The sequence below is a fragment of the Chelonoidis abingdonii genome, chromosome 1 (assembly GCF_003597395.2).
Source record: "Chelonoidis abingdonii isolate Lonesome George chromosome 1, CheloAbing_2.0, whole genome shotgun sequence".
Taxonomy (NCBI): Eukaryota; Metazoa; Chordata; order Testudines; family Testudinidae; genus Chelonoidis; species Chelonoidis abingdonii.
Window position 1 is genome coordinate 99717094 of NC_133769.1, and position 26969 is coordinate 99744062.

General features: G+C 49.5%; 1 protein-coding gene across 4 annotated transcripts; it reads left to right on the forward strand.

The window, feature by feature from the left end:
• PLA2G6 (phospholipase A2 group VI) lies at positions 1-24902 on the forward strand. 4 transcript variants are annotated; one of them, XM_032791815.2, is made up of 17 exons: positions 1-56; positions 4557-4800; positions 5103-5318; positions 6603-6783; positions 8930-9117; positions 9893-9989; positions 11260-11442; positions 11815-11923; positions 12320-12481; positions 14540-14630; positions 16720-16883; positions 17467-17617; positions 17800-17936; positions 19582-19736; positions 20461-20628; positions 23410-23483; positions 23717-24902. In XM_032791815.2, exons 2-17 carry the CDS (start codon positions 4592-4594, stop codon positions 23859-23861), a joined length of 2430 nt encoding a protein of 809 aa, XP_032647706.1. In that variant the 5' UTR covers positions 1-56; positions 4557-4591; the 3' UTR covers positions 23862-24902. The 4 variants fall into 4 exon arrangements, with proteins under 4 accessions (XP_032647706.1, XP_032647724.1, XP_032647715.1 ...); XM_032791833.2 differs by lacking the exon at positions 11260-11442 and having other exon boundaries at positions 11-56; XM_032791824.2 differs by lacking the exon at positions 12320-12481 and having other exon boundaries at positions 11-56; positions 23717-23953.
• The last annotated feature ends 2067 nt before the right edge of the window (positions 24903-26969 follow it).

Below are 26969 nucleotides of genomic sequence, written 5' to 3' on the forward strand. Positions count from 1 at the left end.
GTGACGTTGCAGTCCTTTTTGGTAACGGCTGACGAGCGGGTAGCAGCGAGCGGTGGGTGAGTGACTCGGGCGATAACGAGTCTGGGGGAGGGGCACGGGCCTGGGCTTCCCGCTAAGGATTGTGGGGGCCACAGGACAGGGCCGAGCACGCGGGCAGTCAGGCCTCGAGGTCCGTTGGTTCCGCGGGCGGGGGGCGCGCGCCCAGTCAATACTGCCGTGCAGGGAGCTGGGCTCAGCGCCCCCCGCCCCGTTCCCACTGCACCCCCCAGGCCTGCCCCCGGGCGCTGGTGCTCCGGGGCCGGACGGCCAGGCGGGCGGCTCCCCACCCCAGCCCGTGGCACGACCCCACAGATCCCCGCGTGGTGCAGCCTCCTTCTCTGCCCGGCGGAGGGGAATGAAGCGCTGAGCCCGCTCCGCCCAGGGCAGGCGTGGGGCCGAGTGGCCCTGCGAAGGGGGATTTCCAGCCTCAGCTGGAGGGATGGCGCAGTGCAGAGCCTCGACACAAGGGATCAAACTGCAGCGAGGCCAGTGGGTGTCTTGGGGTACAGCAAAACCCCACACGCCCTTCCTGGGAATGAATGACAGAGACTAGAGGGAAGTCAGTTGTTAGTAAAGGAACAAAAGAGCCCCAGCTTCATGTTTGCTTTCCTCTTTGGGGTGTGTGTTTGTGGGTGCGTTGAACTGGTTTTCTGTTCCTCTTTTTGCATATAATTCATTTCCTGTATCTCCTCTTTGGATGGGTGGGGATAAAAGATAGACCACCTTGTGCAGGTTTTTTATCTTGTGCTTATGCTCTGTTTCCTTCTCTCCAGTCAGCATTTTTCCTCTCTTCTAGAAGTGAATCCAAAAAAGAGATCTCTAATTAGCAGAAATTCCCCTGCTTCCCCTCTATCTCTGGTTTTTCCCCAGCTTGGAAGTGGTTGGGGTTTGTCTGAGATTTCTTTTGGGAATGTGGTGAAATGCTGTGTTAGATACCCTGTGTCAAATTTCCCTTGCCCTGCTATTTGTTTTGTAGATCCTGTTTTTAGGCCATTAGGTTTCCCCAAAAAGTTATGTGCATAGGAGCTGTTCAGTATCTGAACTCGCCTGTCTACCTTCCCCCTCTTGCTGGAAAGGGATGACTATTGTCTAATGGTTACAGCAGAGATCTGGGGCCCTACCTACACTAAGAAAGTTTTTAAATATGTCCCTTCATTGCTAACACCAGTTCAGCTCCATCTGTATTAGCAACATTAGGAACCCTAGTGTAGATAGGCTACCCCTGCTCTAAGCACTCTATCAATTCCACCTGCTCTGGACATTCTCCAACCAATGGCATAAAATCCTCCATCACTCCCCTCAGCTGTTCTGCCATCTTGTGAGGTCTTCTCCCTGAGTTGGCATTTGTATTGGGGCTAAGATGCTTTTAGTCTAAATTATATACATAGTAGAAACTAGTTGGTCTTTTTTTTCTTGCTTTTAGGTTTGGATTTTTTCTGACCATTCAATTAGAATCATAGACTTTAAGGTCAGAAGGGACCATTATGATCATCTAGTCTGACCTCCTGCACAATGCAGGCCACAGATTGTCACCTACCCCCTCCTGTATCAAACCTGTGTCTGAGCCATCTCTCTGCTTTGGTAGATGGAGGAAGATGTCAGGGTTCAGGGATCCCTTCCCTGACAAATTATGCGGTGGATAGCCACAGTCTGTATAATGCAAGAGATAAGGCCTCCTCTGATCCAGAATGCTTTTTGTCTGAGAAGAAGGGGCCTGTGGAACTCCAGTCTTGTCCCTTTGCCAGTTATTTTAGAACTGGTTTTGCCCTGGATTGATTTAAGGTTCTCCTGGGATGTAAACAAAATTCACTTGGCTGTTTTCTCTGCTTTCCACATGCTAGTGCAACCCGTCTCGGTCCCTTGTCATCCTTTAGGGAACAGTATATTAAAGAGTTGATGAATCTGCATGTTCAGATCATAACTTGAAAATTCATGGGATTGAATTCTATCCTCCTAAGGCCCTTTAGACCCTCATAGAAACTGATGTTTCTTGCATCTATCATTTTATGGCTATAATATCTGTGAAAGTTACAGAACTGAAGGCTTTGATGACATCCTTATACAAATTTTCAGAAGGATGAAGTAGTCCTAAGCCAGCCTCCCAAACTCTTGTGTGGTGGTCTGATTTTTATTTAAATCAGGTAATTTCTATGCCAATATTCTTCCTAAACCGTGTGACCTTCTGGGTTTAGCTTGGCTGCACACAGTGGGTGTGAAGAGAGGCCATTGTTTCATTGTAAGGGCAAAGTCTTTTAGGAAATCCTCAAGATGGAGGGTGGGTGGCCAGCCGGCCATTCCTTTCAGTTTAGAGGCAGTCTAAGCAGACCAGATTCAGTTCTTAGGCTATGTCCTTGCTGAATTCCTGAAGGATTTAACACCCCTTCTGCTGGAGTCTAGCAGCTACTGCAGCATCTGTTCCTCACATGCAGACGGTTGAGCTGGAAGGCTGCTACCTAGAGCCTGATTTGTACCTCTTCTAAGTGCTATATTCTCGATACCGATTTGTGATCAGATTAAATGCTGCACACAGGAGAGGAGTGTTTCAGTCTCCCTTCAGTAAGGAGCACACCTCAGTTCTCTTCAAGTGGATGTGTGAGGAAGCAGGATCCAGAAAGAAAAAAATAAGGGCTCGTCTTCATCTACAGCAGTGCAGCTGCAGTGCTTTAGTGAGATGCTCTGGGAGAGCTTATCGCAGTGGCATTAATTCATCTGCCTGAGAGGCAGTAGCAAGATCTCCCACTGATACAGCTCTGTCTACACAGGGGGGTTAGGTTGGTATAGTGTCGCTCAGGGCTGTGGATTTTTTGCATCCCTGAGCAAAGGCGTTAGATACAGATTTGTAATGTAGACCTGGCCTAAGTTTACTTACAGAGGAAACTTTTGTCCATGTAATGTACTGTCTTAGTAGATCCATACTGACACTCTCTCCTCCCTACTGCAGAGATTTAAATTAAAGATTTAACAGCCATTGTGTGTCCATGTCAATACATACTAATATTTCAAAGCGGCGTGTGGTGGAAGAGTGGGGAGCTTGGTGGGGACCAAGGATGTTTTATAATCAGGGCTGTGGGCTGTGAAGCAAGGCTCGGTATAGCAGGGAGAGAAGGGGGAACATGGTTGTGGTGGACTGCAGCTGTGGGGGCCACCAGGACAACTGACTGAGGATGGTTTGTGGGCATCAGGGCTCTGGAAGGGGATGTATCAAGGTGTACAGCTGTCTGTAGGACTATCAGCATTCATGTAGACTTCAAAAACCTGGCAACTTCCTTAAAAACCATTTAAGGTTGTTCAAGTGATTTCCACAAATATAACCATAAAAAAGCCATCCAATCCCTAGTTAAGTCTTCAGCCATCTCACATGACCTACAGCCATGATTTCACCTTCTCTCCTCTGCCTCATCTACAATATGATGTATTTGCCTCTTCCAACTTCCTCCTCTGCGCAAAATATGCAACGTTTAACTCCATCCACAAGCAGCTGTTACAACACATTAGCAGACAGGCTTCCTCATTTCGTCACCTAAAATAAGTCTGCTACAGATGTCAGACAATAACTTCCCAAAATGATGAATGCCGTACAAACAGCTTGCACTTAAAAAAATAAACAAAAACAAATAATTCTCTCCATTAACAATCATACAACAGGACACACGTCAGTGTAACCGTCAACTTTAAATGTAGGCCACGCCCATGGCCATCTGCTTCCGTACTCCAAACATCTGTTTCATACCGCTCCACGTGGTCCAAGTTAAAAATTGCACGTTTAGGCTCTAATAGCAAACACTTTACTGCCATGACTAGTTCTACTGGTAGTAAAGTTAAGCCCTTATATTTGCAGGATTGGGATCTTAGTGTGGAGGTTGAGGAAGGCGACAGACGTGATGTCGGTGAGGTAATGTGAATAAGGCAAAATCATGGCCGTAGTTTGTAAGGGATGGCTGAGGACTTAGCTAAGAGCTTCAACTCCTTTTATGGTTGTATTATGTCTAAGGAACTGGATTGGGACTCAGGAGATCTGGATTTGATTCCTGGCTCTGACGCAGACACCCTGTTTGACCTTGGGCAAGTCACTTTCACTTGTCTGCAGCTCAGTTCTCCATCTATAAAATGGAGGTACTAGGCCTGGCCTTTCTCCCATTCCTGGTCTGTGTAGATGGTAAGCTCTTTGGGACGAGGCCTATCTCACAGTGCAGCACCCAACACAATGGGACCCTGACCCTGACTGAGGCTGAAATTTCAGGGCCAGGCAGTGCCTGCTAGAAATCTGTTCAGCTGATATGTGGGGACCAACTCTTCACCCCACATTGCACACCTTTCTGAGGGAGGATAGGGATGGCATATCTTGTCTCATGGAATACATGAAGAGTCAATGGACTCCTATTGAGACAATGCGTTGAGGGTAGGGAGTGGGAAGCTGGGGGTTAAGGTCACTGAATGGAAGTCTCTTGGCTTTGCCAGATATAGGCAGTGGGGGAAGGTACTGACCTAGGCTGAATTTGGACTCCGATTTCTTCCAGGGTGAGGGGAAGGAGACAGTTGTTTTCCCCAAAAGATGCAGTTTTTTGGCCGACTTGTAAACACCATCAACAGTTACAGCAATCTGTTTTCAAATCCTTACCGGGTGAAGGAGGTGCCCCTGGCAGAGTATGTGGCTCACACACGCCTGAGAGAGGATGACAGGGTGATCTTGTACAAGAACAAAAATGCTCGCTCCTGGGACTGCTTGCTGGTGAACCCCCAGAGTCATCTGGTCGCCTTTCGGTGAGTGACAGATGACCCTTTCCTCTTCGGGTTATGTTTTGGAGCCAGAGTGGAGATTTTCTGAGAACAGGGAGAGTGGCAGCATGGGGAATGGAAACGTCTTTCTGGCTGCAGGTGCTGTCACTGGGGACAGGATGCCCAACTGGGTGAGGAGTCCTTAAGAGTGAATGCAAGTGGGAGGAGAAATGCCTAGCACTAGGGTGTGGAGAATCAATATGTCTCCCTGGTGCTAGGGAGAGTTGGCTTTTGGCGTCTATCAAGGGGAGCTGGGCTGCATTCTCATTCCCTTTACTCTTCTCCAGGCTCTTCCAGTTAGACAATGAGACGGATGCCATTGAGCGCTTTGAGCAGTATGCCAGACGGCTGCGCCCCTTCTACGAGAGCTCGCCACAACCCCTGCAGCTGGAGGTCCTCCAGCAACTGAGTGACTGTTTCCGTAACCACCCCCACTGGTCCTTGGCGCATGTGGCAGTGGAGACAGAGCTTCCAGGGAGTTTCCAACACAATCGCATCCTAAGGCAAGGGCTGAGGAGCTCTCTTGAAGGAGTATCACTAGGAGTTAGCTCAGGGAAGGAGTGCACTTCAGGCCCATGCTTTCAAGGTCAAGCACCTAAATCCCTATTCCAGCCTCTAAATAAATAAAAGTAGGTTGCTTATTAGAAGAGCTTGGCTCCTGCAACTTCCGTTGACCTCACATTGGCAGATAGTGGCCTAAATGCCTAGCTTGGTCAAGTGATGGGTGTGATAACTGCTTACATAAGAACAGCCATACTGGGTCAGACCAAAGGTCCATCTAGACCAGTATCCTGTCGTCCAACAGTGGCCAATGTCAGGTGCCCCAGAGGGAATTAATAGAACAGGTTTATCAAGTGATCCATCCCCTGTCGCCCATTCCCAGCTTCTGGCAAACAGAGGTTAGGGACATCATCCCTGCCTATCCTGGCTAACAACCATTGATAGACCTATCCTCCATGAACTTACCTAGTTCTTTTTCGAACCCTGTTATAGTCTTGGCCTTCACAACATCCTCTGGCAAAGAGTTCCACAGGTTGTCTCTGCATTATGTGAAGAAATACTTCCTTTTGTTTGTTTTAAACCTGCTGCTCGCCCATTATTGAAGGGTATAAATCTAACACTCACCATGGGAGTTGCTAGTGAACTTTGGCTCATTACCTTCAGCACCAACCTCCTGCATTTGAGCTAAAGGAGTAAATCTACTAGCTGGTAGCAGTAGTAAGGCTTTTATATAATCTGTGTGGACCAGCCACTAGAGGGGGTTGTGGTACAGTGTGCAGGCATGTTACATAAGCAACAGGAAGGGAGAGGAATTCTCTTTCTGGATAATAAAGTGCTGGAAATCACTTTGGCCTAGATGCCTGGTTCCCTTTCAGCATTTATCTGGGAAAACATTTAGTGTGGGCAAGGGGAATTAGGAACTGGATAGCTCAGGGACTGAGGGGTTAATGCAGGAGCTTTCTCCTCTTTGTCATTGGGTACAGTCTAGCAGAGGATGCTGCACATCAGGAACAAGGAATGTTAGCAGTGCTAAGTGGTGGTTCCAGTACTGGAATAGCAGGAGGCACTAGGTGGCAGGAAGGAGTCCTTTGGCAGGGATGTGAGTGGAGGAAGCTTGCACAGCACTTCCCCATGCTCTGCCCCTTGCTTTTGTAAACACCAAGTACATGAAATAATTAGTTCTAACACAGTAATTTAGGGAATCTGACGCAAAACTCTGGGAGAGTGTTGTACTGAGTGTCCTCTCTCCGGGCAGGGACCCTCCTGTTTATTCTCTTGTGTTGCAGCTGTGTGAACAGCACAGAGTGCGAGGATGGCTGTACCCCACTGCAGCTCGCCTGCCGGAAGGGAAACATGGAGTGTCTGTGTGAGCTGGTGGAGTGCCATGCCCGGCTGGATGTCACCGACAAAAACGGGGAGACAGTCTTTCACTATGCTGTCCGAGGGAGTAACCCTGAGATTGTAAAGGTGAGGGGGAAGCAGCGGGCTTTGCAGCTGGCTGCTGATTACTCTTCCTACTGTGGGGTGAGGGTGAAAGAAAGGAACCCTGTGCTCTACGTCTGGAGGAGATAGAAGCAAGGCTTTTTACACTTGGAGGAGAAAAAGCCAAATAGATCTGCTGCTGCAGGAGGACAGGAGGGTGCAAATCTTTGGCTTGATCTCAGCCCTCCCCATTTCCTCCCTCTTTAGGGACTTTGCTGTCTGTGTGACAGCAGAGTTCTCCAGGACTGAACTCTAAAGCCCAGAGTGCTCTGGGACAGGAGTAAAACAGGATGAGGTGCAAAACGAGGGCATCAAAAAAACCTAAATTTATTTGCATCTACTTCTGGCCTTAGGCCAAGAGTTCTCTTTCTTTCTTCTATGGTGCCTATAGCAAGGGAAGACCAAACCAAGTTTCTCATGGCCTTTCATTGTGACTGAGAGTCAAAGGCTAGCTTAACCAATTCCCCTCATTCTTCAGAGTCTGCAGAGTCCGTCCTTAAACCTGCCTCCCCTTGAGTCAGGTGACATGACAGTCAGAGCTGTGTGTGGACAGAGTCAGACCAAACCACAATTCCTGTGGGTCCTTATTTAGTTACTGTGGTATGTTGGCCAGATAGGCTTGAGAATCTAGATCCTTATAGACTGAGTCAATGTGGTTCCTTCCTGCTGGTCTGAAGGGTTAGTGAGTAAAATGTGTCTATACAGGCTAAGATTAAGGATTGTGGTCCTGAGGTTTTGGTGGTGCCCATAACTACCCTTTGGATTTGGTCTGAGTATAGACCTGGGGACTACAGATGTGCTTCTGTTGTTGCTCTGTGGGATGACTGCCTGCTGTCCATAGACAAGTGCTGTCTCTGCATTGTGCCCGGGCCTGAATCTTGATGGAGAAGGAGACTGGACACTGACAGGTGGCATTGGAGACTTTGTTTTGCTGGCTGTTCTCTATTCCTATACCATCCCGGAAGGGCAGGGTTCAGAGTGATAGGTGGCCAAACCCTTGGGTGGAGGTGTGTGTGTTTCTGGTCTGTGGTTACTTTGCGGTGGGTTTTGGGAAAAGAGGCTGATTCTTTGCAAGAAGAGGTTCTGGAGTCAAGTGGGGGCAGACTGAGTTCTCAGCGCGATTTGCAGTCCAGAAAGTTCTGCTGGGCTTGACTTTGCTGCCTCTGTCACAGAGGAGAGGGAAGAGCTCTGCCTCCTTCACAGCCCTGACCTTGGTTTGTAGAAATTCCTCAGGGCCACGTCTGGCTGTATCTGATCGCATCTGGTCTGATCTGACCAGCACCACTTGAGTTTTCTTCCTCCTGGCTTTCTCCTTCTATGGCAGGTCAATGATCTGTGTGAGGTGAGAGAAGGTGCTTCAGTGCTGGTATTTCTATGTCCATAGCCAGATAGCCTTGCAGCACTTCACCATTTCTCCTACTTCTTGGCTTTTGGATTGGGTAGTTTTCTAGATGTCAGTCTTGGACTTTGGAGGAATCCAAGAGAGTTTGGGACAGACCATGGGGGTTTTCTTGACTTGTGACAAGGAAGGTGGGATGAGGAGGCCTCGCCACATCTGGGCTGTTGGACCTTTAAGGGGCCCTAAAAACAATCCTGATTTAACGGGGCTGCCTCTCCATGTTACGACAATAATAGCAGCTTAATAGGTTTGCCCTGAGATTTGAAACTGGACTGATCTCCTCCAGGATGCTGTTTACCCTTTGATTCAGCAAGAACAGGGAAATTAAACTGTCCAGATTAACTTTCTGCTTCTCTGGTGGGTTTGGGTTTCCTGCAGAGAGTGTGTGTGTGGGCGTGTGTCAGTTTAACAAACAAACCGACAACAGTTTTGTTTGACATTTCCAAAACCAAAGTCTTGAAAACATTTCTATTTTGTTTATACTTTAAGCAGGATCTGGGTTCAGGCTCTAACCTAAGCTTGAACCAAAGGGGAGAGCGCAAGGTGGAGTAATGGACTTCCCAGTTGGACAAAGAAGAAGAGTTTAAATAACCACCAGGATAGACTTGTGGGGTGGTCCTAGGGTAGGGGATGAGGATAAGCTATGCCATTTATGATGAGTCACATACTGTCCCCAGGAGCAGTCCTCAGAACCTGGAGAGAGAGAGATTTTGCTCTTCAATTTCTTTTCAGCTCCTGGGCAAAAAGCCATCTGTTGGCTTGAACCACCTGAGCAATCAGGGACAGACGCCTCTGCACCTAGCCTGCCAGCTGGGCAAAGAGGATGTGGTTCTGGCTCTACTGAAATGCCATGCCAAGTACAACGTCATGGGGACACTGGGCTACCCCATTCACACTGCCGTGAAATACTCCCAGAAGGGGTAAGTGTTCACCTGTCTTGTTGGAAATGGAGCACTGGAAGGGCCCCACCTGCGGGCTTGGAGCCTATGTGCTCTTCCCTGGGTGTATGCTTATCCTGCTGAGAACCATGTCAGGGCATCACTGACTAGCATAGACTCACTTGCCCTTTCCCAGTGCTTGCCTGTCTTGCTGAGATAGGAGTGACAGCAGGATAGTGCTCGCTGGCTGAGACTCCGCCTAGTACCTATTCACCCGGCTTGGAGTGGAACTCTGTGGTTGATGCCTGGCTAGTGTGCCCCTGCCTAGTGCTCACTTGCCTCTCTGAGAATAGGCACTCTTAAGACACCACATGCTCAGATCCTGTGTGCCCACTACCATTGTGGGTTTGCCTTTGAGGATGGGCCAGCCCCAGAATGTCACCCACTAGCACTAATGCTCTTTTCCCTCCCAGTGTCCATTTGCCTTACTAGCAGGGCATGATCCAATGGCCTGGATTCCAGGTATCTTCTCCTGGTGCCTGCTGTCCTCTCTGCTAGTGTGGCCCTAGTAGCACATTGACTCTTAGCCCCTCCTCTGTCTAAGAGCAGGGAGCACTGGATGCTTTGCTGTTCAGGGGCCTGCCCAGCTCACAGAGGATCCCAAGTGGGGTGGAGGGAGAGAGGGCTGTTAACCCACAGTTCCCCAGCATGAGCTCTCAGGGATGTGCCGACACCTGCATGTTGTTGGCAGGCTGGGGTCTTTGTCCCCATCCATGACTGTTCCTTTTCCATACCTCCATCTCGTTTCCTCCCAAAGGTGTGTGCGGGCCCTTCTTGAAGTGGATGTCAATCAAGTTCAGTTCAAGGACCCCCGCTACGGAGCAGCTGTGCTCCACTGGGCCAAAAACGCTGAGGTAAGCAGAGCTGGTGCCAGGCAGAGGGGCAAACTGAGAGGCATGCCAGCACACCTTGCAGTCACACTGGATCACTTCTTCTCATTTGAAATTCTGCTCCCCTTTTCCCCCCGTTAATTCCTCCAGCTGAAAACATTCACCTTCCTGCCTGTTGCTGTGTGTGTGACTCTGTTTAGAGAACAGTAACCCAGCAGGCCACCCAAAAGACAGTCACTGGTCACCCACAACTCAGATTCTCAGGTAGAGCAGCCTCTTTCCCCAGGCCGCTTCCCATGATACTGGTTGAGAGAATCAGTGCCATCCACTGTGGAGGGAGAGAGCTGTGGACCCTCACAGTGAAGCGGGCAGATCCTGGTACTGAGTACCCATGGTTATTGGACTGCCAGCTTGCTCTCCTTCTCTGTCTTTCTCATGGAGTACTAGTGCTGCCTCTAAAACAAGACCACCTCTGGGGTGGAACATGGCAGCCATTCTGTGCTATCAACATTATATAGCAGTTTCTAAGGCAGGAAACAGAAGAATAACTTCTCACTGCAGGGGAATTTTAGCTAGGCACGTTATAGTCATCCAGAGAGGAAATTGGCCTGCCCACTGGGACTAGTACCCTGAATTTTTGTGAAAAATGCCAGGCGAGCTGGCATAACGCCCTCCTGATGCCATACCAGGGCACTGATTCAGGCATAGTTTAGTGAGAAGAGTGCCTCTTGTTGAATTACCAGCACGCCTTCCTCCATCATCTAGGTTCTCTTTAGATGTCTCCCAGTCAAGTACTGAACAGGCTTGAAACTGCCTGGCTCATAAGGTGAGACAGTGGAAATGAAGAGGGGGATTTTGCCAAAATCTGCACAGAATCTTCCCTCAGATGTGCCAAGGATTTTAGCCCAAATGGGATCATGTTTTTCATTTAGCTCTGACTCTGCTTGGCGCTATTCCTGTGTTTCGTTGTAAGACACAAGTGAGACACTCAGAAGCATGTCATTGAAGTGAAGAGCTGATTTAGTATCAAGTGTTAGAGAAACCTCACAAGATCCTCCTTGTCATAATATAGATTCCCAGGGCTTTGTAGCTGACACTTAACTGTTAAGCCTTGTCTGCGCTAGTTTTTGTTTCTTCTCCCCACTGCTATCGTCAGCTGCTCCAGCATTCACTGCCTGGCATGTTCTACCTAAGGAAGAATAGGGTAGTTTGCCCACCCACGCTGTTGCTCTGAAGCTATCACGCTTCCTTGTTGCCTTCTCTCTCTCTCTTTCCCTATGGCTTTGGGGTACAGATGACCCGGATGCTGATTGAGTATGGCTGTGACGTGAATTCTGTCAGCAAGACAGCAGACATGGCTTTGCACATCATGGTCAAGCGGGGGCGCTTTGACAGCGCCATGGTGCTGCTGACGCATGGGGCTCTCACTAATGCCAAGGGGCAGGATGGCAACACCCCGCTGCACCTGGCCATGAAGGTGAGTTTCTCCCAGGCTGCATGTTCTGCACTTCCACGGGGATTTGATGGAGAACATTTCTTCCAGGCCAGGGCATGAAAAGAACACCCTGGAGCAGGCCCCACCATTCTTTTTTATGAGAGCATGGTTAGTATGCACAACTACTCTTCTCCATGCCTCTAGCTGGGTTCAGTCGGTTCAGCTGTGCTGGTGCCCACACCAGGAACATCACAGGCCCTGGCCCTCAAGTGATGTGAAGGAGATGAATTCGTCTGGATGTTCTTAATTAGCAGGAGCACCCAAGGGTGAGAGTAAAAGGGCCCAGCAAAGTAGGCAGTGGCAGGCGGATAAAGGGAGTGTTGCCTATGACAAGAGATTTCTCCCCTCTTACAGCAAGACCACCTGGAGACAATCAAGGCCCTCATTGTGTTTGGAGCAGATGTTGAGATCCCCAATGAGTTTGGAGAGACCCCAGGGCTGGTGGCTGCCAGGACTAGCAAAGGTGAGCCCTGCACAGAAGAGGGGAAGAAGGGAGCAGGAGGTAAAAGTGGAAAGCCTGATACTGCCCCTCTCCAAGCCATGCTGTCAGATGCTACAGGGGCACTATGGAAAAAGGCAGGGCAATTGAACCAGCAAGGTGCAGTCCCCCGTCCTCGAGCACACTGAGTGTGCAGTGTCTGCCCTGTAAAGCAGTTGTGAAATGCAGGGTGAGGGATCCCAGCACAGCACGTGCCCTAAAGTCTGGTTGTGGAATGATGCACAAAGTATGATCCCTACCTCATTTCTCATCCCTCAGTTACTGTACGCACAGGACTGGCTTGCTAGGGTGTATGGAATGGCCCTATGATTTGTGTATTGATTTTCTTTTTAATATGTGCGACTCCCCCCACCTCGTAAGGTGCTAACCGGAAGGTGCTCTTAGGCCTGCTGCAAGTGGTAGGGACGGAACGCTGCCACCCACCTAGCCCCGAATCCCCCCACATGGCATCCGCAGCATCATCACCGCTGTCCAGCTCCCCGGAAAGACCACACCTCCCACGGAACAACGGTCACAGTTTAGGTAAAGCCCTCCCTGGCCCTGTCACTCTCTTCTCTCTCTTCACAGTCTTCTCTGAGCACTTCTCTCTGGATTGTCCTGCACTTTTGTGGCTCCGTCCCTTCTCCTAGCTCTCATTGCCTTTAGTAGCTGTCAGCCTGCTCCCATTCTTCCCAGGTTCAGGTTTACCCTTCTCTTATTTGCCCCAGGAAAACATCTATAGATCTGTTTGGATTCTTGGATACATCCCTATAGTGCACCAGCCCGAGGAGGAGTATTTTTGGGTGACTGGTCACACACCCTTGGAATAAATCTGGGATCTATATCCATCCATCCCCGTATGCTGTGACACCCACCTCCATTCAGCTGGAGAGGCAGAAAAGAAAGCTCAGCTGAAATTTGTCTTGAGTTTTTCATTCTTTGTTGGTGATGGGGCATCCTGGCTGTGGGGGGAGAGGTGAGGAGGAATGAGACATGGGAGTGTCTGGGGCCCAAATCCTGAAGGCTGAAAGCTAGTGGAGGGAAAGGCTGAGGCCTAGGGATAGATGAATGTGGAAAATGAATTCCCTTCTCACCCCAGCAGAGGGGCTTCTCTCTAAGCCAGTGATAGGGTCTCACTGGTAGGATGGAGCAATGGGTGGATAGAAGGACAAAGGAGGAATTACTTACCTGTAATTCTGCTGCTCTGAAGAAATGGCCAGCCTGGATTCTCACTCCAAGCTTAGCACCATTCCTGTATGGTGTCTCTAGAGAAAATGGATTCATGGCACCCCAGCAGGTGTGTCTGTACCTCCAGGAGTTCCACTGCTGGAGTAGTACAAGGAGGGAGATCCAGGGCTGAATTCCCCTCTTCTCTCAGGAGTGATGGAGGTCTGGGTTTGTCCTTCCAGGATTAGTCTTCTGATATATTGACAGAACGGGGCTGTTTTTATCAGGGACCTGAATGTGTGCTGAGAAACCTCATCCAGTGCTGAGATTCCTCCAAAGATCCACTGCTTCTTCCTAGCCGCTGGCAATAATGTATTTTTTCTCCACCCGTTTTCCATTTGGTTTCACAAGCTGGCGCCTCATCTGGGCCATATTGTCCCCCCGTCCCCTCCCAGGTTGTGGCTTGGGATACAGCTGCAGATGGGTAATGAGGAGGCTCCCAGACCTCCATATCTGGTTCTCTCCCAGGCTTAAATCTAGGTTTCTTTCTCATTTCCTGCTACTGCTGGGACCTTCCTCCTCTCTGTCTTACTCTGGTGGTCCATCTGCTCCTCTGCATCTTTATTTGAAAGCTCTCTGGCTGCCTGCTCTCTGGAATTTGATTTCTGATCCTATTTGGCATGGAGTCTAAGGAAGGGGTGAATTGGTGGCACTGCATGCAGTGGTTTGTCTGCTCAAGGGAGGAGGGGCAAAGAACTTGTTTGATAGGGGTGGGAACTTGAAGTTCTTAGTGTTGATATAACACGATGCAAGGCCTTTGTTGGAGGGGTGGAATGTGTCTGTGTCAGTAACCAGCTACCGGGGAACAGGACAGAAAGACAGAACGATGAGTAAAGACTTGGCTTGTTGCAATAGAGAGCCCACTAACTATAACTTTGCTAAATAGTGACTTGAGGCGATGTGACAAGTATCTGTCCCACAAGAGTGCTAGAAGGGTCTAAATAGCAGGAAGATGTCACTTGGATAAAACAGCAAAACTTTGACTGGCTGTTATGAAGTATTTCCTGATGGTGAGGTCTGTGTAAGTGCGAAAGAATCTCCCAAGGGAAGTGGTGGAAGCTTCATTGTTTGGGACGTTGAAGCACTGAAGATTGTACTGCAGGGAGCAGGTCTGCCCTGGCAGGGAAGGGACGGACATGAAAGGTCTTTTCCACCACGAGCTCTTTGAGATAAGGGACAGAAGGGTACAAAAGGGAACTAGAGTGATAGGGTAGAAGATTAGAGGGCAGTGGGGGAGCTCTAGGAATGCAGGAGACCCCATAGGAAATATTTGCACCCCAGGTGAAGCGAAGGCCTTGTTCCTGCATCTTCCTCTCCTCCCTCTACTACACTAAATGTGTATCTGCCTCTCTCGCTGTCTGTCTGTGCCTCTAGGTTATGAGAGCATCATCCATATTTCCACAGCACTTGGCCACTTGCTGAAGACGCCGGATGTTGTGGACTCTGCCAGCGATGCAAAGAGAACGTAAGCAAGGAGCGGAGCTCATGGGACAACTGCACAGCTTGAATACGGGGACAGGGGGGAATGACTTTTTCCTCCCCCCGTGATGCATGGCGCCCTCATCCCTGGAACAAGCCAGAGTTCCATGCAGGGGGCACATGCGTGTGTGAGGTTCTCTGCTTTCATTATCATTGACTAAAGTCTCATGCGCAGCACACCCATGTGTGACCCCTCTCCCCCACTAGTGCCCAGAGTCATGCATTGGCCTACACCCCTAATGGAACCCAACCTGGGCGATTAAAAACTGCCCCTTCTGCCCCCACCATCACCCATTTAATGCTGTTGAGCAGCTAGTGCAGGCTTTAGCTCAACCCGACACACCGACTTGATGGCTGCAAAGCTCTGTGCCAATTGCTGCACTGGTTTGGCAGCATCATGATGCATGTGATGCATCCATCTTGTGTAGAGTAGGGAGGAGAGGCACAAAGATGGCATGGAGTGCAGGGGGAGTGTTGGTGGAACAAACTCTTGCTGCAATGCACCAGGGTGGGGAAGGTGTGTGATTGGAGGGCAAGCAGCAGGGTCCTGGGTGGGGGAGGGAAATAAGGAAACTGTCTTCAGCAAATCAAAGGAGTGTCCAGTCCTGATTATGCTTTGTTGTTTCTAAAGGAATATTGTATTAAAACAAGCTGTACTGATGAGAAGGAATCTGAATGGCTGGTGACAGTCACAGCTGTGGTGGGGCCTGGTGGAAGGGCAATGGAAGGCTTGGGAGCTATACCCATTTGTTCCAAAACCTTTATTAAACACACACGGCAGGAGGGACTTCATCAATGAATCCCTGACTTCAAGGGAAATAGCTCCCACCAAGCGGATGGGTTATACCAGAGCCCTGCCCAACTTGGGAGCCATAACTCAGGGCATCGGGAGAAGTTACACTGCATGCCCAGTCCTCTCAGAGGCCAGAGGACAGGAGCAGATCCCTGTCATTCTTGAGCGGCTGAAGGCCTTGTCCTCCTCCTGGTTCTTATGAGATGTGCGTGGATCTGGTATCACCAAGGCCCGAGGACTCTGGCATTGAGCTGGCCCTAAATTCTGTAGCCAGGCCCCTGGTTTCCGTGGCACTCTGGGGCAGCAGATTGGGAATTGTGTGGTAGCTTCTGGTAAGTGTGTGAGGGGGAGGGATTGTTGAATTAAATAGGAATGAGATTAAGATGCTGGGCCCCCAGTGTAATTCATTTGAATGTTAAATTCCCTCTATTTTACAATGCATCTAAATGTAAAGGGCCAGGTTCTCAGCTGGTGTAAATCAGCATAGGTCCATTGAAGGGGATGACAAAAATGCACTGTTGTCCCTAACAACACATAACTGCTGATCATTGAAGTGGGTGATCATGGCAATATTTAACTGCATTGTGGGGGATGTTTCGGGGGGAAGGTAGAGGTTTTGGTGGCTGGGATAGATGGAGATTTTAGTGCCTGAGAGATGTTTGAGTTTGTGGGGAAGGCACATTAGCTGGGTGTTTCTGCTAAAATGATGAGCTGTGAAATTGTTCACAGTGTTGCCAGGGCAGTGATGCGTTCTTTTGGGATAGAAGAGAGTGCTACGTCTGGAGACAGGAAGGCGGCTCTCCACAGTGTTGTTTCTTTTGTCTGTGTGAGGCTGCTGATCTCAGATCCAATATCTCACACCTTGTGGAAAGACCTTGTTTAGCCTGGGCAGCTCCCCCTGATTTCCCAGTGGTGGTATCTGAAAAGAGAGTGTTTAGGAAACTGGTGATAGGTGAGGTCTGGGAGCTGGTCACAGTGGTGGATGGCTGCTTTAGAACCTGAAAGGCAGAAGAGGATGATTAAGGATGGTTTGGCTGCTGAGAAATCAGTTGAGTGCTTTTGGGGTTGCAGGAGCGTTTAGCAATTGGGAGGAGAACTGGGACACTTGAGGGGCTGCAGGGAGGTGCTGGGAGAGAGGTTGGGGCATCAGGGAGGGGGTTCAGGGTGCTTGAGAGGAGACCAGTTTATAGAGAAACATCCATCCTGTCTGCTGCACTGAGCATACGTATGTCCTAATGCATAACCTAGCCGCCATCTTCCTGTTCTCTCGGTGCCTCTCTAGGTACGATCGCCTCCTGTGTCTGGATGGAGGGGGCATCCGGGGCCTGGTGCTCATCCAACTTCTCATTGCTATTGAGAAGGCTGCTGGCCGGCCAATCAGGGAGCTCTTTGACTGGATCGCAGGGACCAGCACAGGAGGGATCCTGGCACTGGCTATTGTACATGGTAAGGGACGACTAGGGTGGCAGCACTGATCCACAGGCACTGCCATTGCTAAGCCTGGGTCAGAATGGTTCCTTGGTGTGTGGCGAGCAGGGCAGGGAGGAAAGGCAGGGGGTGCAGCTCTGTGAGCCCATCACTCTGGGAAGTTGCTACCAGCTGAAAGGAAGGTGGGATGTATAAACAAAGAAATGCCAGAACTCTGATCGGTGTTTGCTCCTCCTGGGAAATGGTCTGACCTGCTGTTTGGAATGTGGGAAGTCACACAGCAAACAGGCAGTGTTTTGGCAACCAGGTGTTCCTGGTCTTCTCCCCACCAAGGGTCTATGACCAGATTCATTAGCTCTTTGTTATTGTCTGGAGAATCCTGAGGAGTCAGCTCTGAACTTGCCCTCCTCCCTCAGAGGCTTTCCCATACACTGAGCCTACTGCAGAAGATTAGGCACATGGCTCCCGCTCCAGGTAGACACTGCAGAGGCTGAGTGTGATGCCCTGGGGAATTCGAGCTCTGATCCCCTGGGTCTGGCTGGTTCTGCTTTTCCATCTGCCTCCCACTGCTGGTTACAGCTAATGCCGTTCTGTGTCTCAGGGAAGCCGGTGGACTACATGCGCTGCCTGTACTTCCGCATGAAGAATGAGGTTTTCCAAGGGTCACGGCCATACGAGTCAGAGCCCCTGGATGAGTTCCTGAAGAGGGAATTTGGAGAGCACACCAAAATGACAGATGTCCAGAAACCCAAGTGGGTCACAGCTGGAGCTGTATTTGCTGAGATTGTTCCCTCCCCTCCTTTCGGCAGGCTCCGTGGTGAGGCGTTCAGCCAGGCCATGGACCAGCAGGAAGCAGAGGTTGATTCAGAGGCTGATAATGCCTAACCAAATTTGTTTCAACACTAATCTTTGTTTCTCATTTCATTTCCCACAGGGTCATAGTAACAGGGACCCTGTGTGACCGGCAACCTGCTGAGCTCCACCTCTTCCGGAATTACAAGGCGCCAGCGACGAAAAACAAGCCTGAGGTCAAGACAACAGACCCCTTCAAACCACTGACCAAGCCAGAAGGTAAATGCTTTCACGCACCAGAGTCCACTGGTCCAAGTGACTGGCGCAGAAGAGGACCTTATCAGGGAGAGAGAGAGAGAGATTCTTGCCCCTCCTCCCCTCTCTCTGTGAAGAATGGTACATCCCAATAGTGGATTACCCATCATAAGAGCAGAATGGTATGTCCCGGCAGTGGGTTATTCTCTACTTTAACAATCCTTAGAGCTTGGTCCTAATGGAAGTTTCTTAGTCTCCCCTCTCACCTGTCCTGCTTTCACTGTTCCTGCTTTCCTGCAGCAATAAGCTGTAGCACGCTGGCCTAGCCACCTAGGGATATGTTCTGCCACTCTGCAAATTCAGCAGCCACTCTCCCTGGCTCTGCAGGAGAAGAGCGGTGCAGAAGGGCCACCAGAATTTTGGAAAGGGGTCAGGACAACGTACCTTCCTGCATCTATGTACGGAGGTGATGTGTGGGGGTGCAGGCACGCGGGGTCATGAGCCCCCGCTAGATTTCTGTCTTCCATTTAGCAACATCCAGAGGGGCTGCTGCAGACTCTGCCCCGTGTCTCGTGGGGACACCCAGCAGGGAGGAGGCAAAGACTCCCCCTGGTGGCAACACTCACCATATGTCTGTGCAGCGCAGGGAGGGAGGAAGCAGCGGGGTGTGTGGCTGTGGGTTGAGCCCCTCCTTCCTCCCTGCCCCCCACCTACATGGGGCTGTTTCTCCTTCCTTGCTGCTGGAGTCCCAGTGCTTCCCTGTGCCTGCTTTGCAGACTACCCTGTGCTGAACGCTCCAGGCCTGTTCCCAGGGCAGAGGCCACTCTCCAGCTCCTATAGCAGGGCTCTGCCCAGGGGAAACTGCGCCCCTCGCACAGCAGTGGGGCTTGCCCTGCCTTCCATTTAGAAACAGCTTGTAGATCCAGAGGTGATGCATGGGGCAGTCACGTGCCTCCCCCTGCCGGAACCTTTAAATTGTGGTCCACCCCAGTTATGCGTTGCCTCTGTCTATGGGGATGGGATCCAAAGGGACGTCTCCATCCCTCCTGGGCTAGTGAATGGATCCATTACATACAGTGGGCAAACTCATCCCCGATGTAACTCTGCTGGCTTCAACGGAGTCCCAGCAGGGATGAATTTGGCCCAGTATCTTTAAAAGAGGCTTGAGTGGCGGTGGTGGGGGAGATGGGTGCAAGGATATTGCAGGGCCATCATTTACACTAGTGGTCTCCAAACTTTTTTGATCATGCACCCTTATCAGTAAAAAATTTTTTGAGCATGCACCCCCTACCACACTGAAGCAAAAAAACAAACAAACCTCATTCTCCCGCCCGAACTGCCAAAGGGAGAAAAAAAAAAAAAGAAAGAAAACAAAGCTGCTCAAACTCCTCCTGCCACGCACCCCCCAGGATCCTCTTGCGCACCCCACTTTGGAGACCATTGATTTACACAAGCAATTATTCTCCAGTGAATCCAGGCAAAGCACACAGTGTTGTGAATAAAGAGGGCAAAGCTAACTGGCGGAGGGGGCCTCTGAAATTACAGATCTCTCCCTTTTCTCCTCCTCCCAAAACCTACTCTGTCTTGCCTCACCGTTCAGCAGTGTGTCTGTCTGTTCATGGTGACACGAGAAGTCAGTCAGTCCTATGCGCTGTCTCATGTTTCACAGACCAGCTTGTGTGGCGGGCTGCCCGCTGCAGTGGTGCCGCCCCAACGTACTTCCGACCAATCGGGCGTTTTTTGGATGGCGGGCTGCTGGCCAATAACCCCACCCTGGATGCCATGACAGAGATCCATGAGTACAACAAGTCACTAAGCCAGAAGGTGAGAGTAAATCCTAGGGCTTTAATTACTACCCGGAGGATTTCTCCGGCATGATGTTACAATGGGGTTTGGTTGTAAATGACTCCTCCCTGGGAAGGGGGCTGTAAATGGTGGCTCTCTGAGACCAGAGTCCTGTATTTAGCCACCGACTAGGTAGTGCATCCTAAACAACGGCACTGGGAGCTCCCCAGCATAGTGCTCCAACCTGGCTGTTGTAGGAGGATCGGCTCATTCTGTCTGTGGCTCCTTCAGTTCTTAGCCTCTTGGAGGAAGCAACAGATAGGGCCAGTTCATGCTAATGTGGCGATGGCTTTTTGTGTGATGCTGCCGGCTGTGCTGTAGTCACAAAGCCAAGATTCTTCCCCCAGTTATTTCCACATGGGACGTTCAACAGAGGTTGATGACTGTCAGTCACTTGTGGCATGGGGCTGGGTTGGCAGTGAAGACTTGGGTAGCGGGAAGGAGAAAGGAGAGGTTCTGGTTCGGGATGGGCGAGGTATGTGTCTAAGTTACTGTGCAGGAGGGTGGGGAATGTGGGGTGATTTTATGTAATCAATCTCTTGATCCATACAGGTCCCCAGTATTATCAGCTCAAGGATCTGGGCAATGAAATGCAGACAGCAACTTATGAATCTCCCCTCCCTCCCCCATCCTGTTTGTGTATTTTTCGGGGGTAATACTGCGGATTCACGCTAACAAAACTTTGTTTCTCCATCCTCCAAAGGGGCAGAGCCAGCAGGTGCGGAAATTGGGAGTGGTGGTCTCCCTTGGGACGGGGAGGCCTCCGCAGGTCCCGGTGAGATCTGTGGATGTCTTCCGCCCCTCCAACCCCTGGGAGCTGGCCAAGACTGTCTTTGGGGCCAAAGAGCTGGGCAAGATGGTGGTGGATTGTGTGAGTAAAGGGGGGTGGGCTGGATGGGATGAAGCTGTGGAGTGGTACAGGGGGGACACTGGAGGTGGTTTTTGATGCTAATTCGTACTATTTTTAAGAAGAAAAGATGCTCAGTTGGGTCTTATCAGGCTGTTACCCTTTAAATTCCAGCAAGGATGTGGGGATCACCTGTGACATCTATTCAGAGAGCTCCATGAACCACTCCCCAACCTACAGAGCTCAATAACAAGGGTCTTACTCCCTAGCAAAGTGTCTACAATCACTTCCTATCCCAGCTGCCATCATTCCTCCTTTTACAGCCTCCTTAAATCCCTCGTTCTCTAAACTTTGGAGAATGCAAATTGCTGCAGCAAAAACCTCTCTCGTGCTTTAGAAAGTGGGTTAAGTAGTGACATGGGAGTTGTTACACCGTGCCTGTGGTACCCAGAACTGTGAGCCACTGTGTTACCCCTCTGCCTTAGCAAGAGCGAGAGCTTTGCTGCTGCTCAGCCCTGTGTGCATCAGCTCCCTGACACACCTGCCTGACCAGCAAACTAGTCTAAACTCTCTCAGTCAAAGCCTTGCCTTGCAGGTAACAATCAGTGAACCCGAGTTCCCCAGAGCCATCTCCCTGCAGTGTCCAGCCCCTGTCACTGGATGCTTTCAGACATTAGTAAATTCGCTCCTTCCATGGGGACAGAGCACACATCAGCCTGTTAGATTAGCTGAAGACTCACACCTCTCTTTAATCCACACAGCGCTGAGATGTTTTTTTAATAAACCGAGAAGAGATTCATTAACAAAGAACAGGTTGAAGTGATACAAAGCAAAAGAAAGAGATGGATGGTTCCAAACAAAAAAACCCACGCAAGTTGCAATCTTTGCCTACCTTATTTTTTTTCTTACATTAAGTTACCAGCCTCGCTCGCCCTCCACAGTATGGGACCCAACTTTTACAGCTTCGAAGGGTGCTGTATCCTAGGTCCCCTCGGAGATGGATCACTAAAAAGGTCTCTTTGCTCCCCTTATATTACCCAAAGTCTATTGTCTCTGCCTTGAGAGCCAGGAAGGCTTCCTGGGGTTTCTGTCCCCCAGCACGATTGTTAAATGATCTTCTCCTCACTTGTTTAGCTTGATGGCTTTGTTTACCTTATGTGTAAAGATACTTGCATTGTCCTCTGCCTGTAACCGAGCTTGTCATGTGAGTAAATGCATATTCTGGTGTCTAAGGCAGGCCGAGTTTATACACTGCTGCCCAAACACATTTCAAGCTAATATTTCCAGCACGTGTCTAAACTCTTTTACACCCCGTACATACATCATGTGGTGACTTTCGGGACCTGCATGTCACCAGTTTATATACGATACCTTTCATGACACCTTTTACATACATATTATGACAGTGTGCTGGGGCAGTGAGTATGTCAGGCCTTATGGGAGTTACAGTATGGGTGGTGCCCTGTCAGTTGGCATTGAGGGAATCACAGGAAAGCCGGAATGTTAGGGGTGAGATGGTCTGAGGTGGCCCAGCCTAAAGAATTCTTCTTCCTATTTGACACTTGTATCCTTCAAATACATGTAGATTTGCAAAGGATTAGGTGGTTTATCTCTGGGAGCGCATGAGAAGGCAGGATAACCAGCAGGGGGCATTGTAGTGTAAGTATCAAACACAGTCTCAATTAATCCTGAGGAGCATTCGTGTGATGGGTTATGGAGCTGTTAATGACACTGTAGCTGAGAGAGTATAAAACACTCCTTTATAAACCTGATTTTTTTGACACCAGCCACCATAACCTTGTCAAACAAGCTGCTTTCTGCCAGAAATTTTATATGTACTGTCTCTTGGCAGAGGTGATCTTGTGTTAGAAAGTTTGTGGTTCACCAGATTAGCCTCTCCAAGTGATGGAACACAGAGGACCTAATTTTCAAATTGGGCTCCACAATTTTTTGCATACAAAAATGGGTGCAATTTACTTACGGGTGCAAAATTCCAGGTGGAGAATTGGAGGCCTGGTTTAAAAACTAAGCCCTGAAAAACTGGGTATTTTGCTTTTAGAAAAATCTTCTGTATTTCCATCATGATCATTCATCAGCATAAACAAATTAAGGAAATTCCTGAATAAAAACTATTATAGTAGAGAGAAGATTGGATATGTCTCTCACTCACTCTCTCTCACACACACACTTTAAACAAAAAGAAGCTTGGAATATTTTTGTTCACAAAAACAATTCTTGAAAAGAAAATTTGGAGTTAAGGTTCCCCAAATAACCTTAACTTTGACCCGTCCTTGGCTCTTCTCAGCCTTATACCTACAGACCAGAAAACCTCCATGGAGTTTGTATTTGCCATGAGCTCTGCATTTCAGGTCTCATTTGAAAGCTGCCCCAGCATAACTCACAGGGCTCGTAGTGAATGCAACCCCTGCTGGCATCATGTTCCTGGAGCAAAAGCCAGATTATAAACAGAATCCGAAAGATTTCACGGCTCAGAACCCAGAGCCCCAAACTAGAATCACCACCAAGGCCCCTTTTTTGCACTTTTGTCTACACACAAAACTGTGGAGGCCTGGGACACCAAAAGGATTAGAAGAGTGAGCTCAGCCTCATGGGGAGCTGCAGCAGGGCCTGTAGAAAAGCTCCCCTACATCGTTTGGCGGGTACGTTTCCAAAATGTAGTTTTCCCTCCCTTGGAGGCCTGTTCAGTGGGACTCAGTGCCAAGGGAGCCTGACTTTACAAGCAGAGGGATACAAGCGTTTAGGTTGATTTGAGTGACCTAAGAGTGGGCATGTTTCCCCCTGCAGTGCACTGATGCGGATGGCCCAGCCGTGGACCGTGCCAGGGCTTGGTGTGAGATGACAGACACCCGCTATTTCCGGTATGAGCTTTTCTTGGCTGATGCCCTTCCCCTCTCTCGGGGCTGGGCCATCTGTTTGGTCGTCTCTCTTCCCAGTGTTCTCCCCCTCAAGACCGGAGTGTGGCATGTGTCCCCATCCCCAGGCATCATGTGGTGGTGCATTTGATGCTTGTGTCGTCATCCCTGTCTGTCCCTTCTTGTGTTGCTGCCCCCATCTTCCCCAGTCCCATCTGGTGACATCTTGATATCCACAGGTTCAGCCCACAGCTGCACTCTGACGTGATGCTGGATGAGGTGAGTGATGCAATCCTAGTGAACGCACTCTGGGATACGCAGCTCTACATCTGCCAACAGCAGGAGCAGTTCAAGCAGCTGGTGCAGGAGCTCCTCACCCGATGACTCTCTGGAAGACTTGAAGGCACCAGTGCCCAATCCCGACAGTAGTGACTTAGGAAGTGGGCAATGAGCAACAGCCTTAGTAGAAGGGCTGGTCTAGGGGTTGTCCTTGCCGTCAGACCGAGACATTGGGGAGAAGAATTCGGGGATCAGAGATATTTAATATGAAGCAGTACCCCCCCCCCCCCACATGTGGTGGCAGCTGGGAATTTACAACTGGTTTGGAGGCCTGAGTCCCCTGTACTCAGAGTGCAGTCTCTGGTACTCCCCCAGATATGGGCGTGTTCCCTAAATCACCCTGTCCTGAATCTTTCTGACAGAGCAACGGCAGACCTCATGCTGCTTCCCACCTCCTGAGCAGACCTTCTGTAAGGTAACCTTGGGAACAGATCTCCCTTCCCCTAGAATATCTGTGGTGCTGGGCCTTCCCACCCTGGATAGCACATTGAAAGTGAGGCAAAGGCAAACTTTTGAGGACTAATTTATCCACTCTTGCAAGAGTGTGTGCGGGGAACTGGAGTTGATACCCCATGTGGTCTGGGCGGAGAAGGGGCCAGGAAGAGGGTAAAGTCCCTGCAGTAGTTTTGGATCCAAAGTATTGTGATCGTTTGTTTTGTGATCCATTATCAGCCTTGGGGTGAGGGATGCTGGAAGATCTTCCCTTGATGTGTTATAGCCTGTGACTGCTCCCCTTTCTATTGCTTCAGTGCCCTTTTTCCCCACTCAGTGGCTCCTCCCATCTCTCCTTCCAGTGTCCCTCCCAGTTCCCAACAGCTTCTGGCCACTAGGGTGGTGTGAGCAGACCTGGGGGGAAGGGGATGAGGCTTCTGGGTTTCCGATGAATGTTTCCTACTGCCTGGCCTGTGCTGATAGTCCTCACTCATGGGCTGAGAAGTGGAAACTCCTCCCCCTCCCTTCCCTTCCAGAGGTCAGGTGATGAGGAGCAAAATTCTTGCTTCAGTCATGGAACAAAGATTAAACCACATTTATTGGGGGCCATATATTGGTTGATAATACAGAATAAAAAGATAACTATGATTTAAATGCTGTATTCTCTGTGATCATTTCCCACTGAGGAATCCGACTCCTGGGGTTAGATGGATTTCCGCTGTCTCATTTTCCCCCTCCCCAGCTCTTCCTCCTGTGTTGGGAATTCCAATGCACTCTTAAAAGGCACTCATTGGTTCTGCGTTTTGTTTAGTTTTCGATAGAAGTGAATTTATTTGCCTGTAGGAACTGTTTGGAGTTCACGTTTCAGCAGGTCATTTCCCACTTTCCTGCACTCTGTTTTTTAAATCTCACAACATTTTTGCCTCACAAAACAAACTAACCAGGTGTGGTGTTGCAAAGAGAGGGTTTGGTGTGAAACTTACAAGGTGTGAAATAAAGGGAGGTTTGAAGTCCATTTGATTATCATAAGCTTTGTATTTCTGTAGTGTCTTCTATCCTGCAAGATCCCAAAGGGCTTTGGGTCTGATTCTAATCCCATGTACACCAGTGTAATTCCACTGATTGCAGTGAAGTCACTCTTGATTTACAGCAGTGTGTATATGAACAGAATCCTGCCCTCTATCTGTATGAAGGGATCAGTCACAAGTGAAGTGCAGCCTCTTCTCAGGTGGAATATAATGGCTGTTTAACAATGCACAGCAACATCACACAGCTGTGCTGGTGTTTTGGGCAAGCAGTCTGTAACAACCCAGTTGGAACTGGGTCAGGAGAACAGAGGATACACCAAAGTGCATTGGAATCTAATGATCATGAGGTATCAGGGTGTTAATTCTGCTGCATCTCATCCAAAATATTAGCACCTGTAAAGAGAGGGGCTTCCCCCACCTCGGACAACTGTGCTGGGCCTGGGGCCTGTTTGATATGTTGTGGGCAGAGGTGTGGTGTCCTGGAGTAGGGATGCCAACCAGACCAGGTTGCATGCATGAGGGAGTTAAAAGAAGCCCATTAGTGGGGATTGGTGGTGTAAGGTTGAGCAAATTCTGTTTCCCTAAGACTTGGGAAGGGATGTGGTTGTGACTCTTCTTGGGGCATACAGGGCTGTTGCCAGTAGCTTCCTATGTGGGGAGTCTTTGCCTGTGCCAGCTGGGTGTTAGTTCCCTAAACACAACCAGCCTGGCAGCCAGTCAGGCGCTCTCCTCTGGGCTGTATGGGCCCTGCCTTTGCCCTGCAGGTTGACTATAAGTGCTCCCCAGCCTCTAGCTTTCAAAGTGTCCTCCTGTGGTGTCCAGCCCCTTATCACTGGATACCCCCAGAAATCCCAGGCTCTCCATTCCCAAGGGAAGAGTGTACCCCAGTTTAACAATTTTACCTTAACTCACTGCTCCCCTATCACACAGCACTTGTGTTCAATTATAGTAAAACAAGGACATTTATTTAAGAATAAATAGAGATTCAATAGAAACAAGTTTGTGATGGAAACAAGTGGCTCCATACAAAACAAAATCCTTCAGGCATTTGCTGCCCCCAAGGAGCTAGGATCCTGTCTTTCACGAAGCACCTCTGCTCATCAAGGTACCTCCTCAGTGAATGGGTGTAGAGTGTCTCTCTCCACCCTGTGATATCCTCAATCAGTCTTTTGTCCTTATTCACAGACAGGGCGATTCCCTGGCTGTCCTGCCATCCTTTCCACTGCCAATGCCAAGTGGTTTCAGTGTTTATACTTCGCTCGTTTTTCATTGACTTTTCTGGGTTGGTGCAAAGGGGGACAACTGAGCAATACAGGGTGACAACTTCCTCCCACTTGAATGGGCCATCGCTGAGACACATTATTTCCTGGTGATTCACCTTTCGCTTCAAGGCCATAAGGGTGTGATTTTCAGTATAGCTACATTATTCCTTAAACGTCCCTCGTACACACGTCTCACAATGATTATGAGTATCGGTAAGTTACAAGCTTTCAGTGGAGACCTCACATGCTACCCTTTGTGGATAATGACCATGAAAGTGGCGTATTGGGTGTTGTGAGTTTGTAAGGTCTGAGACAGGAGGTGGTTGTAAAGAACAGTGAACCCTTTCCACGTTGGTGCCAATTGGCATCTGCATCGCAGTGGTGAGGCACAATGAAGATGACTGGACCAGCACATGATAATATGTGGGGGG